Raw genomic sequence first — 19,907 nt, 5'->3', positions numbered from 1 at the left:
ATTTCATCTGAGCATTAGTTTTAAATGATGATATAATATTTGGTTCACTGGCATAACACTACATCTTTTGCTTTAGAGGATTTTCATTAAAAACAATGATTACTAGGTATTATAGAAAAGGCCCAGTGTAATAGTAATACTTTAATTCACTATACACATGAGTACTATAATCTTAGTAGTGTAATTATAGAAACCATTTGAAAAGCCTCTCAAAACCGTACTTCTACTACTTGGATTACAAGGGGCTTGAAGCCCTATAGCTTAACACTGGAATGATCAATCAGCTAATGTTACATTCCAGGAATTCACCCTTATTTGCTACTATTGAAGGATGCACTGATATATTCTTCAAGCTTCTTTCCCTCTGCCTTTAGCTGGAGCTCTTTGAGGTATTCTGTGAGATGTCAGGTGCCTCCACAAATCAAAAGAGACAGCCATGAGAAACATTACAACACAAAATTCACAAAAATCTCTTCAGAAAGTAGCCTCTCAAATTCATTTGGCCAAGATCAAGTCTGAAATCATAAACTCATACTAAACCATTACCATTTCATTCTTTTTAAATACTGTTTCATAAATGTAGACATATTTTCAGGAGCAAGAGCATACTGTAAGTAAGAGATTTCCAATTAGCATATCTTAATCCACATGACCTTCAGAAACTTTAAGCACCTACTTCCCTTTAGTATTAGTAACTTCCAATTCTTTATGTGCAATTATTTGACTAATCTTCCAAGAAGGAATTACTTCTATTAGAAAATAAAGTCTATTTCTAAAAGAAAAGTTACCACTTACATTACAATATTTCTGTAAATACTAAAAGATAGAAGACTATGATTTGGGAACTCATCCCAGGAGAAATAAAAGCTTGTACTGATTTTTTTTTCAGTCTTAAGTCCACAGGAATTTAACCATTACAATAATTGTTGATAAATTTCCATAATTTTATATAATCTTTACTACAATCAACCTGTAAGAAGAAGAAAGAAGATGACTTGTATGAGAAAGCATCTTTTCCTGATTACTTTCTTATAAGAGATTATGTTCCAAGAACACCAGTGCAAGCCATTCCTAACCCTGCCAATGACTTTATCTTTTCTTTGATTCTTAAACAAAATTGTTATTCAAATACTTCCAACTAAAATTTTGCTTCTAGCCAAGAACTAATTCTGCCTAAAGCTACTAAAACACATAAAATACATGAAATAACTCTTTTCCGATACTATAATGCTGAATAAGGGGAAACAAATAAGATGAGATCTACAAATGCCCCAGCACACTGGGTGGAGTTTCCTGGCCACAGACAGAGACAGGAAAGGAGAGAACACATCCTACTGAGAAAGCTTTGGAGATCTACAGAGGATCCTTTTCCAAGGTTCCAGCTGAGGACTGATTGCCACCTGTGTGAAAGCAACTATCCAAGGATGAGAAAAAAAGCACTCAAAAGAAGCTGAGAAAACAATCCCTAGAGTCCACAGAGTCAGAAATAGTTTGTGTTCTCACCAACCAGAGCAAAAACCCTTGTAATTTACAGCACCTCAATATTCAGAAGGGTATTGTCTCAGTAAGGGGAAAACTAGTTAAAGACTTAAAAGCTGCTCTGGTCATGCCTAACAAAACTTAAAAGCAAGCCATGACAGGATGAAGCTGTTTCCAAGAAACAACCGTGTCACAGAAAAATGCGCAAGAATATGTATAGAAATACAAAAATATCCAGCACCCAACAAGATAAAATCCATAATATCTGGTATCCAATTAAAAATTACTAGGCATGCAAACAAACAGGAAAATATGGCTCACAGCAATAACAAAAATTAATTAACTGAAACAAACCCAAAAGTGGAAGAGAGAAAAGAATTGGTAGAAAAAGACATTAAAACAATTATTTTAACTATAGTCCATATATTCAAGAATATAGAAGAAAGATTTTGCGTGGTAAGTAGGGACATGGAAGACATAAACGACCCAGTTTAAACTTAGAGGGGAAAAATACACTGGATAGAATACCAGATTAGATTTGGCAGAAAAATAAATTACTGAACTTGAAGATACAGCAATTGAAATTGTCCAAAATGGAGAGAGAGGAAAAAAAAGAGCAGAGTATCAGTAAGCTATGAAGCACAACATCAAGCAACCTAAAATACACATAACTGGAGTTTCCAAAGAAGAGGAGATAATGGGGGAGAAAAAACATTTGAAGAGTATGGCCAAAATTTTTCCAAATTTGATGAAAACTATAAACCTACAGATCCAAGAAGCTGAACGAACCCCAAGTAAAACAAATATGAAACACACACCAAGGCACATCATAATTAAACTGCTCAACAATATCAGAAAAACAAACAACCCAATCAAAAAATGGGCAGAAGACCTAAACAAACATTTCTCCAAAGAAGACATAGAGATAGCCAAAGGCACGTGAAAAAGATGCTCAACATCGTTAATTATTAGAGAAATGCAAATCAAAACTACAGTGAGATATCGCCTCACACCAGTCAGAATGGCCATCATCAAAAAAATCTACAAACAGTAAATGCTGGAGAGGGTGTGGAGAAAAGGGAACCCTCCTACACTGTTGGTGGGAATGTAAACTGGCACTATGGAGAACAGTATGGAGGTTCCTTAAAAAAGTAAAAACAGAGCTACTATATGATCCGGCAATCCCACTACTGGGCATATATCTGGAGAAAAACATGGTTTGAAAAGATACATGCAGCACCCCAATGATCACTGCAGCACTGTTTACAACAGCCAAGACATGGAAGCAACCTAAACGTGCATCAACAGATGAACGGATAAAGAAGATGTGGTACATATATACAATGGAATATTACTCAGCCATTAAAAAGAATGAAATAATGCTGTCTGCAGCAACATGGATGGACCTGGAGATTATCATACTAAGTGAAGTAAGTCAGACAGAGAAAGACAAATATATATTGCTTATATGCGGAATCTAAAAAACAAAACAAAACATACAAATGAACTTATTTACAAAACAGAAACAGACTCACAGACATAGAGAACAAACTTATGGTTACCAGCAGGGAAAGGTGGGGAGGGAGGGATAGACTGGGAGTTTGGGAGTGATCTGTACACACTACTATATTTAAAATAGATAACCAACACTGTATACTACAGGGAACTCTGCTCAATATTCTGTAATAACCTAAATGGGAAAAGAATTTTAAAAAGAATGTATATGTAAAAAAATAACAATAAAATTAAAAAAAGTAATCAACTTGCTCAAAATCAGTGATAAAGACATCATCTTAAATGCAAACAAAGAAAAAAATATATTTTATACAGCACACCAAATACAAAAATAATAGAAGACTTCTCTTCAGAAACAGTGCAAGCCAGAAAACAGTAGAGATTTGAAAGAAACATCTTTAAAGTTCTGAAAGGAAAAGAAAACCCTGTCAACCTAAAATTCTATGCCCTGTGAAAATATCTTTAAAAATTAAAGAAAATACCAAAGCTATACGAATAGCAAATAAGCAAATGAAAAGATGCTCAGTATCATAAGTCATTAGGGAAATGTAAATTAAATGAGTTACCACTAAAGACCAATAAGCATAACTAAAATCTAAAACACTGACCACGGTGAATGCTGGTGAGGATGTGGAGCAACAGCAGCTCTCAGTCACTGCCAGCAGGAATGGAGAATAACAGCCACTTTTGGAAGGCAGGTTGGTAGTTTTCAACAGAGCTAAACACAGTCTTACCACACGATCTAACAATCACATGCCTTGGTATTCAACCAAAGGAAATAAAAACTTATACAAAACCTGCATATTAATGTTTATAGCAGCTATCTTCATAAGTGTCCAAACTTGGAAGCAACCAAGATGCCCTTCAGTAGGTGAATGGATAAACTGTTGTACTGTACATCCACAGCGATAAAAACAAATGAGCTGTCAAGCCATGAAAGATATGGAAGGCTCTTAAATGCATATTGCTAACTGAAAGAAACCACTCTGAAATCATTCAATCATACTTTATGATTCTAACTGCATGACACTCTGTAAAAGGCAAAACTATGGAGACAGCAAAAAGATCAGTAGTTTCCAGGGGTCCAGAGGAAGGGATGGATGAACAGACAGAGCACAGAGGATTTGGGAGGCAATGAAACTATTTTGCATGATACTGTAATGGTGGATACATGTCATCATACATTTCTCAAAACCCACAGAATGTACGACACAAAGAGTGAGTTCTGATGTAAACTATGGAAACCCACTTTAAGTATAAGACAGTCTAAAAGTAAAAAAATGGAAGAGATAAATCAAGTTAACACTAACTGAACAGAAGCTACGTGACTACATTTGTATCCATCAAAGCAGATTTCATAGCAAAGAGTTTTACCAAGAATAGTCTTTCATAATTAAACAAATCAATTCATCAAGACAATATAAGAATCCAAAACATTTTTATACCTAACCACAGAGTTTCAAAATACACACAAAAAAACTGATAGAACTAGAAGGGGAAATAGACAAATCCACAATTATAGAGGTATTTCAACATCCTTCTGTCAATAATTGATAGAACAAAAAGACAGAAAATCAATAGTAACACTCAACTTGATTTAATTGACATTTATAAACTATTTCTCGCAACAACAGCAGAATACCCATTCTTTCCAAGTACACATGTAACATGTATCAAGTTATACCACATTCTGCACCATAAAACGTTAAGTCTACAAATAGTAGTATGTTCTCTAACCACATGGAAAAACATTAGAAATCAGTAACAGAAAGATATCTTGAAAAACACCAAATATTTGGAAACTAAGAAACTTCTAAATATTCAATGGGCCAAAAAAGAAATAAAGAGAAAGTATTATGAACTGAATGAAAATGAAAATACAACATATCAAGACTGTGGATTCAGTTAAAACAGTACATAGGGAGAAATTTTAGCACTAAACACCTATTTCAAATACCCATAATTTATGAATTACAACTATAAAGAAATGGTTCTCACGTGTGACTTCTCAAGTGGGTATCATACTATAATTACTTTCTTAGCAACACATGGAGTTTATTTTGAACACTATTGTACTTTACTATAATTCCCTTTGCAGACTAGAAGTTCTCTGCTTTAGAAAAGCAGCAACCTGTGGTAGATAAAACACAGATTCAAACTGGGTTTGAATTCTAGCCAGGATAGAGAAACCCTGGACTCGTTAACCTTTTCCGAAAGTTTTTTTTCCTGTGAAGAAGGAATAGGACTGCCTATTTCACAAGATTATTTTAAATTGATCATCATGTGCTGATGCTGATGACTAAAAATGTAAATGCAAAACTGTCATATTTTAGTAATAAAAAATGATTAAAAGTTTTTTCTAAAGTTTTATCCATTACCTTGCCACTGGTAATATATCTGCAATTAATTTTAAGAAATTTCTCAGTAAATGCTTCTTCCTCCTCAGAAGTTGAAGATACAACTCGTGCAGGTCGAATACCAGTAAAAGCAGATGAGAGAGTTTCTTCTTTCGGGTGGACTACATCAGGATTCTTTTAAAAAAAAAAAAAAAAAGATAAAGACACTTCAGAGAACTAAATAAAACTAAGCACATTGTTAAATGCAAATGAATAGCTCTCCCCAGTAAGTGTTTTTCCTTCTCATCACATTCTGTAGATCAGCTCAAAACGTTTTTATGTAAAAAAATATGGGAAAGAATGTCACTTCTTTTACATTTGGTAAAGATCTCTAATACAGCTTAAACTTAAATTTTCAATGACTTTTTTAATGGGAATATATATATACTGGTTATAATATATATGTGTGTGTGTGTGTGTGTGTGTGTGTGTGTGTGTACACACACACATACACATTCAGTTGCTCCTGAATCAAATCACTGGTCCTGATCATTTAATACATCCCTCAGGTGCTGGGAGCAGAGAAAAGGTGAGTGCTTGTCTGTGAAACCTAGGAATTCAGCAGAATCCATTCACTGAAGAGCCTGTTAAAATCTCAAGCTATAAAGAATTTATCAGTACCATTTTACAAAGTATTAATTAGTTAGATCATAGATTTTTTTTTTAAAATAAATTTTATTTATTTATTTATTTAATATTTATTTATTTATTTATGGCTGTGTTGGGTCTTCGTTTCTGTGCGAGGGCTTTCTCTAGTTGTGGCAAGTGGGGACCACTCTTCATCGCAGTGCACGGGCCTCTCACTATTGCGGCCTCTCTTGTTGCGGAGCACAGGCTCCAGACGCACAGGCTCAGTAATTGTGGCTCACGGGCCCAGCTGCTCCGCGGCACGTGGGATCTTCCCAGACTGGGGCTCGAACCCGTGTCCCCTGCATTGGCAGGCAGATTCTCAACCACTGCGCCACCAGGGAAGCCCTAGATCATAGATTCTTAACTTTTTTGATGCCATGGACCATTCCCACAGTGAAGCCTATAGACCTCCTTTTCAGAATGTTTTTTTTTTGAATACTCAAAATAAATACAGAATTACAAAGAAAAACAATTATATTGAAACAATTATCAAAACACTTTTTAATCAGAGATATATTTATTTATAGATATATATGCTTCTTTATTAATACATTAAATAAGATCTAGTGATGACTCATAACGATAATTTTGAAGTACATGGCCATAAACAACATTCTGTGATATCTACAACAACTCTAAATTGATTTGAAAATATGTCAGTTCTATTGGGGACAAAGTCACAGGTATCCCTGGTGCTTTTCAATAGTTTGCTGCTTATATTCTTAATCTTTAAAAATGTTAGATTTCACTTAAAATTTTTTCTAGCCAAGTTCACAGAACTCATAGTTTTCCCAAAGTTCAATATTCTGTACAAATGTAGGAAGGTTAGACAGATGCCTTTTAATCTTTGTTTTAAATACCTCCACAGAGGCATTTCATACCTTCTAAGTAAATGCACAATGCCTTATATAATAATTTTCATAGTAGCAAGGTTCTTCAGAGCTTTGAACTAAAATCTGCCACTTTGTAATTAACACCTAATAGCTATGATTTGGCCTTCTGTAATAATAAACTAGACTGCTTCCTCTTCAGTCTCACAGACTTTGAGATACTTGAAAAGAACTATCAAATTTTAACATAACTTTTTCTACTCTAATAAATGGATCTAATTCCTTAAATTCTGTCCTATATAGGACAGAATTTTTAGACTTCCTTTCTAAATTTCATATACCCTTCCTAAAATATAGGGCTGAATCCCAAGCACTTGGGCAGATACTCAACAGACATTTTTTGAAGATAGACCAGTTCAGAACACTGCAAAACAGCTACATTTAATATATTTATATTTTTAAAAAACCTAAAATGGAATTATATTTTAACAGCTACATGATACTGTTATAGCATTATTATCAATCTTTTCATTTTGTGATGCAAACTAATAACTTTACATTCATCCTGTTGTCTCTGGTAGTTACTGTATCTAAGAGTTTTATATCATATATAAATTCATTTAGCACAGATAATAAGGGACATTAATAATAATATTAATTGATATTTATGAATACCTTTATATTTAAGTATATTATAAAGACCATTTCATTTTCAAATCACTCATAAGGTATATACTATTACCTTAATTTTTAAGGAAACGTATGCTTGGCCAAATTCAGTAACTTGCCCAATGAGTAAGATGAACCTGAGAAGAAAACCCATGTTGCCAACACATGAACTAGTGAGCTTAACTGCACTACTATATGCTTTCCATTTCAAACATTCTTCTAAAAGATTGCGTGCAGAGGGGGAAAAAAAGCCAATACAGAGCCACCAGAGGGCCCTCTGCAAGCTGGCACAAAGCAATACACAAATTTTGTCTATGATTGTTCAGTTACTCCCAAATCAGGTGCCAACAGTATCTACTAAATAACCATATTATTCACAGAAACTGTATCAAGGTACATTGTCAAATATTTTCCTTAAAGATATACCTCATAGAACAACATGATCTCTGAGGTTCCCTCAAAGTCTCAAATTCTACAACTCAGTATCAATAGCAATCCCAACTTGTCAAAGTAATCCTATTAAAAAGAATACATGAGACTAGCTTAACGAATGCTCAAACTATAGCACAAAAGAGTATTTCTTTAAAAGGGATCAAAGCTGTTCAGAGAAATCATAATCAGACCTCATTTTAACTTACATACATGTACATGATCCAAAGTATCAGTATCTCTGTACCTCTGTGAATTTACAGATTCTGTTTCTTAATAAGGTGATTTGAATAATAAGCTTATTTGAGTGCTTTCTGAAGCTTCTTTGTGCAATTTTGTTTTAGCCACTAGGGATGGAAAGGTCCTTAAAAATACAGGATTATAAACATTTATTTACCAAGCCTCAATTGTCACCTCAATTGTTCAAATGTGCAAAAGGAAAGCAATGCTATGACAAGTGACCCAAAAAGGTTGACTTATGGTCATCTTTTTTGTACAATATGATTAAATATTATATAATATAATTTGTAGAGTATTATTATAAATCATTACCATAACCTAATTAACAACTCCAAACTCTCCTTTTCCCATGTTGCCTTGGTTTTATGGAGTTTTTGTTCTTTAGTGATTGAAAATATGTGGAAATGTTCTCTGGTAACACGTAGGTAAGGCACATAAAATTTGAGGAGGAAAAACCATACAGGCACAGAAATACCAACATTTATATTTATTTCATACAACATATATAATATATAATCTAAAAGAAAATGTTTATTTTTAAAGCAATGCATACTATGTTTCTTCACTCAATCCAATAAATATGATGGGTACCATTTACTTCCTATAAATTGTTATGTTTAACTATCACTCTCAGAATTTATTTAAACTCCACTTCTTAAGAATTTGAGGATCTTAAAACAAACATACAGAATAAAATACAATACAAATAAAAAATAAAAATATCAGAGTGAAGAAAAAATAAAATGCAATTTTAAGTGTTGTACTTGGAGTTTTGGATCTGACACTGAGCTTTTTAGCAACCAGGTTAAAAAGCAAAGAAGGATCAATTTTTAAATTCTAATTATGAGAACAATGCTTGCTTTCAGAATCTAGAAGAAAACTCTCACCCAGTAATATAACTATTTATTTGTGATGTTACAAATATAGAGATTTCTTCTATATAAAGAAATGTTTTCCTAAAATCTATATAAATACAAAGTCCTACTATGAAGTTCTATGTTTTCGCATATTTCAAATATAAAATTTTGTTCTAAGAATGTAAGACTAAGGTATAATTATAGCACCATCATTTAAAACGTACATATTAAAAAATTATAATTCCCTAATAAACTGCTGGTATTTAAGTTTAAAAGCACCAAAGCTAAATTATATTATACAATATACAGGTAACATATAATTCATGTGTTATTTATACATACGGCATTGATAGTTGGTTAACTTTATTTTAATATAATATGCAATATATAAGCTTATGTTTATTATATAATAAAGTATATATACTTACATATGAAAATTTAGGTTTAAAAGCATAAAATTTAAAATTATAATTTATATATTATATATCAGATAAAATATATTTTATATATTATATATTTTAGTGATTTTAAATTTATTTTAAGTTTAAATATATAATATTATACACAGAGAGAGAGAGGAAGGAGGTGGAAGTAAGGAGGAAGGGAAAGAGGGGAGAGGCATGTTTGTGACTAGTTTAAGGATGGCATATGTGAGAACAATTTTTGAAGCATATGCTATATTTAATCTCTTCAAACTATATTGATATTTCTAACTAAAATTTTTTTAACTTCTTGCATGTGTGCTATTACTTTGTCTGTTTTCAGGTATATAAGTTCAGGATGTCAATGAATTATGTGATTAGTATGATTAAAATAAAGGGAGGTTTATTTTATTAGATTTCACAAATATTCTCAAGATCCCCAAAACCCTGTAAGAAATTAACATCACTCTTTTCTATATTTTCTCATCTATATGTGAAGAGAATAGTCACTGAATGTCTTTTTTTTTTTTTTTCAAATGAGTTGCATCATTTTTTTTGGTTTTTTTTTTGTTTTTTTAAAAAATTTATTTATTTATTTATTTTTGGCTGTGTTGGGTCTTCGTTTCTGTGCGAGGGCTTTCTCTAGTTGTGGCAAGAGGGGGCCACTCTTCATTGCGGTGCGCAGGCCTCTCACCATCGTGGCCTCTTTTGTTGTGGAGCACAGGCTCCAGACGCGCAGGCTCAGTAGTTGTGGCTCACGGGCCCAGTTGCTCCGCGGCATGTGGGATCTTCCCAGACCAGGGCCCGAACCCGTGTCCCCTGCATTGGCAGGCAGATTCTCAACCACTGCGCCACCAGGGAAGCCCTGAATGTCTTTTTTTAAAAAAAAAAATCTTATTTGACTAGAGCTAGAAAATCTTCTAAAGTTCCCTGACAACGTGGTTCTCTTGAAATTTTATAAAAGGCAATGTTATGACTTCACTGTGTCACCCAAGAAGATATGCTGAAGTCCTAACCCCCTACCTCAGAATGTGATCTTATTTGGAAATCAGCTTTTCACAGATGAAGTGAGTTAAGCTGAAGTCACACAGGAGGAGTAGAGTGGACCCTTAATCCAATTTAACTGGTTTCCTCATCTGAAGAGGAGACCACTATGTGAAGACACAAACACACAAGGAGAAGACAGCCATGTGACTACGAAGGCAGAAACTGAAGTAATCTTTCCAACAGGACAAGGAATGACAAGGATTGTGGGCAAACACCAGATGCTAGAAGAGGCAAGGAAGGATCCTCCCCCACAAGGTGCTTGCCAAAATCTTGATTCCAGACATCTAGCCTCCAGAACTGTGAGGTAAGTTTCTGATTTAAACCACCCATTTTGTAATCCTTTGTTACAGCAATCCTAGGAAACTAATACAGGCAAATAATAATTTTTTAAGTTACATAAACAGAAGAACAACATATTAAAAAGTCCAGAGAATCTTAAATATTGAAAAAAAAAAAAAAAGCAATGCTTTTGTTCACCTTTTAATCATTTTAAGCAATACTTCCGATTATCTGCTTTACTTTTATTTTTGCTTTGGTAAGCAAAAATTTGCTACATTACTTCCACATAGCTCTTTACTACAAACTTTCTAGTTTCTACAATTTGGGACACATATATTTTAATTTTAGATTGTATGTCTCAGTCACAGAGAATCTGTACTGCTAATCCTTACCCTTTCATAAATTAGTTCAAAAAGTGGTTAAGAATATAACACAAAACCTGAATGTAGACTGTCAGGGTTTAAATCTCAGCTCTACCACTCATTAAGTATGTGATCTTGTGTAAATTACTCATTCTCTCTATGCCTTAGTTTCCTCATTAATAAATGCATAGTAAGTACTTTTTAAATGTGAATAGTAACTGTAGCAGAATAACTGCCTATGCTTTAAAAGAAGATTTTAATGTGCCTAAACTCTATTAATGCTTTATATATTTTCTCCTTTAAGGCCTTCTAGGCCTTCCATAGAATCTCTTAGTAGTATTTTTTTCAAAATTATATTTTCTTATTACCATGAAATATAATTTCAAAATTATATTTTCTTACCACATTATAAGTACTCTACTTTTCTTATTATCTTTTACATTTATTAGAGTATACTAAAGAGTGTTTTATATTAAAGAGAATACAACTATCTGCTATCCCATCTTTCAGTGGAGTATAGTAACATAAGCAGAAATTAAAAACTATTTAAAACCATTTCACTTTTCCATATTATTTATTTTAAATATTTTTTCCTCTGAATTCCATCCTAAATATATCACACTAGTAGTTCTAGCCTAAAATGGCATTAGCATAATAAATACATTTAAGATACAGAGAGGAGAAATCAAAGGAGGTAAACAAACAAAACAGGTTTTTATATTTACAAAAGAATGTTACATTAAAAAAATTTTACAAAATGATGATAGTGCAAAAGTGACAGGTTTTACTATACTCACAATGATTGAATATTACTTATCTTTTTGGGTTGGATCCAATTATTTACTGATCAATAGTAGTTTCTGAGCTATCAATTTCCAGCTATAAAGTGCTAGTAAAAAAACATGGGCTCTGGACTCAGACTATCTGCATTGGAATCCTAATTCAGGTAAGTAGTCTAGCTTTTCACAATTTTGCTTTAGGGTATGGAACACAAGCTAAATTAACCGAAGGCTACACTGCTCTCCTTTGTCATTGCCCCTTATGAATATATGTCTTTGTTAAGTCCCATGGGAAAATGGCATGGCCATGTTCAAAAAGGTCCAGTAATCGTTTGGTCCAGTATCATTAGACACTGACTTCCATTTTCGTCGATGATGAGAATAAATGTAATATATTACTTTCATGTAGCTGTATTCTAAAGTAGTTGTCATTTTTATAAGATAGCCAACAAATAAAACATTTGAAAAAGACCCCATTTCTCCCTCCCTCCCTCTCTCTCTCACCACAAACACACAGAAAAAAGTCCCTAGGCAAGGAGAGAAATAGTTATTAATAATATCATGTCCTTTACTCCATGAGAGAAGTGGAACTAGTCTAATACTAGAGCTTAGAAACTAATAATTCCTAATAATTTATAGGCAAGTTAACATTAATAATTTGTGTTTTGTTACCAGTATGCCATTTGGTATCCTAAACTTTGAGTGCAAATTGAGGCAGAGAAAAGGATGTCTCCTACAATCAGCATAGCAACACAGAAGAATCTCCCACAGGAGTCTAGCCAGTTAATGGAGAAATAACCTTTTACATGTAAACATAATCATTAGGTCATTATGAAAATGGGAAATTATGATTAGTATTAATTTACACAGGAAAGGCACAAAAAACATAATTCCTGTCAGAGGGATTTTAATCAAAATTATTAAATAAAGTTTTCTTCCTTGGAATTCATTTGTAAAATGTAACATATAGAACATCTATTCCTTTAAAATGCTAGATAAATTAATATACTATTAGTTACTCCAAATTAATATTCTGAAGAACAACTAAGATAATAAATTTTTTTCTTTTCTTTTTTTTTTTTGCTTTGGCAGTGCCGTGCAGCATGTGGGATCTTAGTTCCCCGACCAGGGATTGAACCCACGCCCCCTGCAGTGGAAGTGCGAAGTCTTAACCACTGGACTGCCAGGGAAGTCCCCATAAATTATTTTTTTAAAGTGTGCCAAAAATGAACTCAAGAGTTTTAAGTATTATATAAACATTCACAGAAACTCAAATAAAAATCAAATTGGACATGGACTTCCTATCATGATACACTCATGTTTGGTAAGTAAAATTCCTTTCTTAGTTAAATTATTATATGATATTTATAAAAGGGCTGATGAATATCTTTGGATTACTACTACCACCAACAGTAATCAATTTAAGCTGTCTGATTTAATAAGAATGTTTCACTTTAAAAACCGGGATTTACAAATTTAATTAACAAACTAAAAAGGTAAAATTTCATTCAAGCCATAGGCAAAGTAGGATTAAAAAAATGATGATATATACAAATACAGTGACATTTCTTGATAGCTTTGAAAAGAAGGGAAACTTACAGTGGTCTTATCAAGTTCAGCCTCGGATGATGTTGGTGACAGAGGACTTATGGGGCTTAGAGACGGGGAGCTCTCAACACTGGAGACATATTCAGGATCAGGAACATATAAAACCTGGAAGAAAATATTCATATAAAGATTTAGTCAAACTAAAATGTTAATAATCAGATGGTATTCTCTAAGCAAGCACCATTAACAATGACCTTCAGAAATAAATTTTAAAAATTAAAACCTTCAGATTAAAAGAATGTTTATTACCGAAATAACTGTAACAAAATTTTAAAAAAGATATTTAAATTTAATTAGATAAGTTTGATAACACAAACTGTGGGCAATAGTGAAGGGAAACAATAATTCTTATAAATTATGGGTGTTCCTCTTAAAGGACAATTTGTCAACAGCCAGCAAAATTTAAAATGCACATATCCTTTAACTGAGCTATTTTACTTCTAGGACTTGACTTTATAGATATACGTGCATATAAAGAAAAAGAGAAACAAACAAGAGTGTTTCCTAGAGCAATGTTTACAATAGCAAAAAAGTAGAAAGTCTAAAGCTTACTGTGCTTGGTTAAACCATAATACAGGGCTTCCCTGGTGGCGCAGTGGTTGAGAATCTGCCTGCTAATGCAGGGGACACGGGTTCGAGCCCAGGTCTGGGAAGATCCCACATGCCGAGGGGCAACTGGGCCCGTGTGCCACAACTACTGAGCCTGCGCGTCTGAAGCCTGTGCTCCGCAACAAGAGAGACCGCGACAGTGAGAGGCCCGTGCACCGCGATGAAGAGTGGCTCCCGCTTGCCGCAACTAGAGAAAGCCCTCGCACAGAAACGAAGACCCAACACAGCCAAAAAAATAATAAAAAAAATAAAATAAAAAATAAATTAAAAAAAAAAAAAAGCATTGCCTTGCTTTAAAAAAAAAAAAAAAACAAAACCATAATACAGGCACACCTCGTTTTACTGTGTCACCTTACTGGACTTCGCAGATATTGCGTTTTTTACAAACTGAAAGATTGTGGCAACCCTGTGTCAAGCAAGTCTATCAGTGCCATTTTTCAACTGCATTTGCTCACTTCCTGTCTCTGGGTTACATTTTGGTGATTCTTCCAACATTTCAAACTTTTCATTATTATTATATTTGTTATGGTGATCTGTGATCAGTGACTGCTGCAAAAAGATTATGACTCTCTGAAAACTCAGATGATGGTTACCATTTTTTAGCAATAAAGTACTTTTAAATTAAGGTTTAAATTAAGGTATGTACTTTCTTTAGACATAATGCTATTGCACACTTAGCAGACTACAGTGTAGTGTAAATATAACTTTTATACACACTAGGAAACCAAATAATTCTATGCCTCGCTTTATTGTGATATCTGCTTTACTGCAGTGGTCTGGAACCAAATCCACAATATTTCCAAGGCATGCCTGTATATTAATAGAGTGCAATACTTTACATACATGAAAAAGTTTGAGATTGAGTTATGCTTAAATAGAACATTTTTCCAGAATCAACATTATTTTTTTTTTAAAAGAAGAAAGAAAGGCTAGAATATTATTGGAAGGGGATACATATTAGTAACTGTGGTTGCTTCTGGAAAAAGGAAACTGTAAGTCTGAGATAAACTACCTTTAAAAAAGTTTGAATTTTTTATCAGGTACATGTACTGCTTTGAGTATTTTTTAAAGCTCTTTAAAACTATATTTGAAAAGACAACAGTTATTTTCAATATGTATTAAGAAAAATTCACATGGATATAAGTGACATTTAATTTTCTCTTCTAGAACCAATGTGATTTGTTCAAAGTATGCATAAAATTACTCTTCTTAAGTTAACTATATTGCAATGGATACTTTCTGTCTTACAACTTATGCTTCTAACCATCAATGCATTAAAAAAAAGATACCTGTCCAGTAACAACTGCTCGGGAGAATAACTTATTTAACTGAACAAGTTCGTTGGGCGTTGTATCAAATTTCAGGGCTATACTATTCAAAGAATCCCTTGATTCAACCTGTTTAAGAGAAAAAAAAAATTAATCTGTTAAAACAGAAAAACTAAACGATGAGGTTTAATGATCATTAATATGTCTATGGACCAATTTTACATTTGACTAATAAGTGGTATTTCCATCTTTAGAGATAGGATAACTTGACAAATTTTGTGTTTGTTAGCAACTGATCTCAACCTATTATGATACAGAGTATATGCTTTATCATAACACATCACAATTACATGTAGGCCTCTACTTCAAGCAATTTCAAAATACAAAATATAATTTCCAAAACACAAACAAGTGATTTTTATTTTACAAAGATTTTAAAACAATATAGTTTGTAGAACATATGTAACTTCTAGAAACTAATTTTACGTTAGCAAAGTACGCCTGTATTAAACTTAAAGTGCTGTTTCTAATGATCTTTACATAATCTGCCATTTAAATGGATAAATTAGAAAATATATTTGAACCAAAGCTGAGGAATATGTTTTTGAATCAGTATATATTAATGATCATATTTATAGAAATCTTAAATCATGGGATTTAATTGTCAATTATCCTGAAAGAAAAAGTCATTTGATCAGTCAACGTATTCCTTTAGAGTTCTCTATACATAAAGCATTATGAGAGCTCTGTAGAGAATGATGAAGTCCAACGAAGTGGTTTTAGTGCATAAGGTATTTACAATCTAGTTAGAAAATAAGAAAGACAAAAAAGGTTATATAAAAGATGAAGAGCAATTTAAGTGAAATAACAAATGCAACAGAAGCTCTGAGCAGACAGAGCAACATATTTGCTCCAAATTGTCCAAGAAAGACTTTATGGAAAAGATTTAAAGCTATCTTGAAGAAGGGGTAGGAATTTGAGAAGTAGAGAGAAGGGAAAAACATTCAAAGTGAAGAGAATAGAACTGACATATCAGGAGACAGAAAAGAACAAAACACATTTGTGGGATACTATCTCTTCCTCCTAAACCATCCAGGGTACACTCATGAATTTAGGATTTTAGGAAGGTAAGTCGAGCCAAATCTCAAAAAAGGATGAGATTGAAAGGGCATTTTGAATTAGACTGTAAACGACTTCGAAAATCAGGAAAAGTAGATATGTATGTGGGGGTGAAAAAAAAAAAAACCAATAAATATATATTTTTTCTTTAATGGTTTTGTAAAACCAAATTGATGCCAAAGACACCGACTAATAATCTAGCTCTGCTCTCTTCTCCCATGCAAACTTTCTCATCTATGAAATGAGATGGTATGTCACCTACCTTATTGAGATAATGTATGTAAAAGCTCTCTATAAACCAATTTTACTTTGCAAAAACATCTGGAAGTTTACAAATTTCATATTAATTAACACACATTTCATCTTCACAGTGATCCTATCAGTTGTGGTAATGAAAGTAATAAAAACACCAATATGAAGCAAGGAAGTTACATGTCCGGGTGGCATCTTAGATTAGTGGCTACAGGTCTATGATTAATGAGACAAGAGAATGGATGCAGAAAAACCAATGTCATATTAAAGCAGCAGATCATCTTTAAGGTAATACAAATGTAAAGAAAGAGATAAAGGTATAAGATTTTCAGATAAGACTCAAGAGAAAACAGGAATGGATTGAATGAGGTTGTAATATAGCAGTAGTTGTACTATGTCAGAGGTGCAAACATTAATGATCAACTGATGCTAAAAAATTCCAACCTGGATGAACAACAGATTGAAGGAAAATGGAAACAAGAAAATAAAGCATTGGGCAAGGATGAAGAAAAAATTGGTAAAAGGTTTGCTATAATTTGTTAAATATGAAGTGGTGGTAGGAAATGTAAGCATCTAGAAAGGTAGAAATAGAAAAAAGTTTGGGTCTTACTTCATATAGTAAAGTTCTTAAGCTCTCCAAGTTGCAGAATGTAAATGGGAAAGTGAAAAGATACAAGGAACCACTCACATTTGGAATCAACAAGAGCAGAACAACCAGTGAAAGAGGTGTAAGATACAGTCAAAATGTTAGCAAGGGGCTTCCCTGGTGGCACAGTGGTTGAGAGTCTGCCTGCCGATGCAGGGGACACGGGTTCGAGACCTGGTCTGGGAGGATCCCACATGCTGCGGAGCGGCTGGGCCCGTGAGCCACAGTTGCTGAGCCTGCGCGTCTGGAGCCTGTGCTCCGCAACGGGAGAGGTCGCGACAGTGAGAGGCCCGCGCACCGCAATGAAGAGTGGCCCCCGCTTGCTGCAACTGGAGAGGGCCCTCGCACAAAAACGAAGACCCAACACAGCCATAAATAAATAAATAAATAAAATTAAAAAAAAAATGTTAGCAAGAACAGGGCAATGAAGCATGATAGCAAAATGTAGTACAATTAGTTTCAAGAACAAATTGAGAAAGAGTATATAATCAAAGAAACAATGGCTGATAATTTTCCAGAATTTATGAATGGCATGATTCCTTAGAGTGAAGAAACACAATAAGTAAGATAAAAATTTGTCTGAATCTAGATTTATCACAGTGGCACTACAGAACTGTAAGGACAAGAAGGAAGCTTCAAAAAACAATCTAAAAAAAGAAGACTGCCTAGAAATGAACAAAAATAAAAAGGCAACAGAAGGGCATAAGATAATAGATAACTACATTCAAAGTGTTGACAGAAAATAACTGTTAACCTAATAATCTATAGGCAGCTCAACTACCAGGAATGAGGGTGCAATGAAGACTTTTCAGACACTGCCTGATTATCCATTCACAGATCTTCACTGAAAGATACATTAAAGAACACTGAGAAGGAAAGTAAAACCAGAAAGAAGGAACAGTGAGTGTTATGCAACAACAAAGAAAAAGCCACCAGGTTTAATAATTAGAAAATCATTAGTGACCTTGGACAAGGCTTTCGGTAGAATGGTACAGGGATATTAAATTAACTAGGAAGAAAATGGTTATGTATAGCATTTTCAAGGTCTACTTGATCCTGCTGAAAATAATTTTATAGTTAAAAACTGTGCGTGTATGTGCATATGTGCATAGATAAACACATACGTAATATAGATGTATGATTTTAACTTTAAAGCTACCTAAGGTACAATGACTAATTTATACTATATTTAGGTGGTCTGGAAATACATTTAAGCTAAACCATAAATATTTTAGAATAAGTAAATGTTGAGGGTACACTGTGATATTAAAAGATTTCAAAAGAAATATAGAAAAATATATTTTTCCCAAATACAAAAATCATGTTATGTACCTTATATAAAGATATTATATGAAGATTTTATAATAAGAATAGAAGACAGTAATATCTTAGTTTTAGAAACACATCTGTTTCTTTCTTTAGGATATGGCATCGGGAATAAACAAAGGGATAAAAAATGAAAACAAAGATCTCCTAGAGGATGTTTTATAACTTTTCTTATCAGTAACTGATTATTTCCCAAAGGTCATTTATAACATAAGAAAAAATATACAGTAATTCCTCAGTATCCCAGGGGATTTGTTCCAGGATCCCCACAGATATCAAAATCCATGGGTGCTTAAGTCCCTTATATAAAATGGCATAGTTATTTGCATATAACCTACACACATCCTCCATATACATTAAATCATCTCTAGATTACTTATAATACTTAATACAATGTATGTAAATAGTGGCCAGTAAGGGAAATTCAAGTTTTGCTTTTTGGAACTTTCTGGAATGTTTTCCCCCCCAATATTTCCATCCATGGTTGGCTGAATCCATTGATGCAGAACCCAAGGATACAAATGGCCAAGTTTCGATTAACCTTTGCCCAAAATAATAGTTCTTAATTTAAATTTAAATTTGCTACCGATAACACAAGTTTTATTGAATTACAAGAAAAAAATTGGTAAACTCCTGAATTCAAAACCAACTAAACTTTTGTATTTCTTCAAAACCACAGGATTACATATGTACATAACATCTTATGCCTCTATGCCTACAGTCTTATGTCTTAATAAACGCTGATGAATACATCAAACTACATTACTCAATATTTTACTGTCTGAATTTATATTCTCAATTTCTCAATCATGCAGAGAAGGTACAAGCACACTCAAGTTTATAATATGTTTAAGAGGAGATTCTTTTGATAGTAGTAAATATAATTCTACCCTAAATTATCTGGTTTCAAACCTTTTTAAAATACTTAAAATCTCAAATTGTCAATTATACAGTATATGAAAATAAAGTATAACTCAAGGCTTTGATAATTTGTTCAATTTTTAGAATTTATGAAAAATAATCAAGACTCAAACCAAGATTGGAAGGCTTCATGATGACACAAATGTACAAATTGTTTCAACTTGCTATTTTCTTCTTAATACAGTTACAATAACATATTAGAAAAACACAAAATAACACAAAAT

General features: G+C 33.1%; 1 protein-coding gene across 10 annotated transcripts in view; it reads right to left on the bottom strand.

Annotated features, from left to right (window-relative positions):
- Window positions 1-19,907, bottom strand: part of OXR1 (oxidation resistance 1) — a 463,267-nt gene that overhangs the window by 58,665 nt on the left and 384,695 nt on the right. For 7 of the 10 annotated variants that reach the window (XM_082434271.1, XM_082434275.1, XM_082434280.1 and 4 more), the window contains 3 exons: window positions 15,441-15,548; window positions 13,534-13,647; window positions 5,373-5,525 (listed from right to left, as the gene is read on the bottom strand). In XM_082434271.1, coding sequence (XP_082290397.1) covers window positions 5,373-5,525; window positions 13,534-13,647; window positions 15,441-15,548 — 375 coding nt within the window. The remainder of the gene's footprint in view (window positions 1-5,372; window positions 5,526-13,533; window positions 13,648-15,440; window positions 15,549-19,907) is intronic. The other 3 variants (XM_082434277.1, XM_082434279.1, XM_082434282.1) reach the window with 1 other exon arrangement.

Source organism: Balaenoptera physalus (genome assembly GCF_965194825.1).
Source record: "Balaenoptera physalus genome assembly, chromosome: 17".
In the NCBI taxonomy this organism is placed as follows: Eukaryota; Metazoa; Chordata; class Mammalia; order Artiodactyla; family Balaenopteridae; genus Balaenoptera; species Balaenoptera physalus.
Note: the sequence above shows the minus strand (reverse complement) of the source record. Positions and strands in the feature narration are given on the sequence as shown.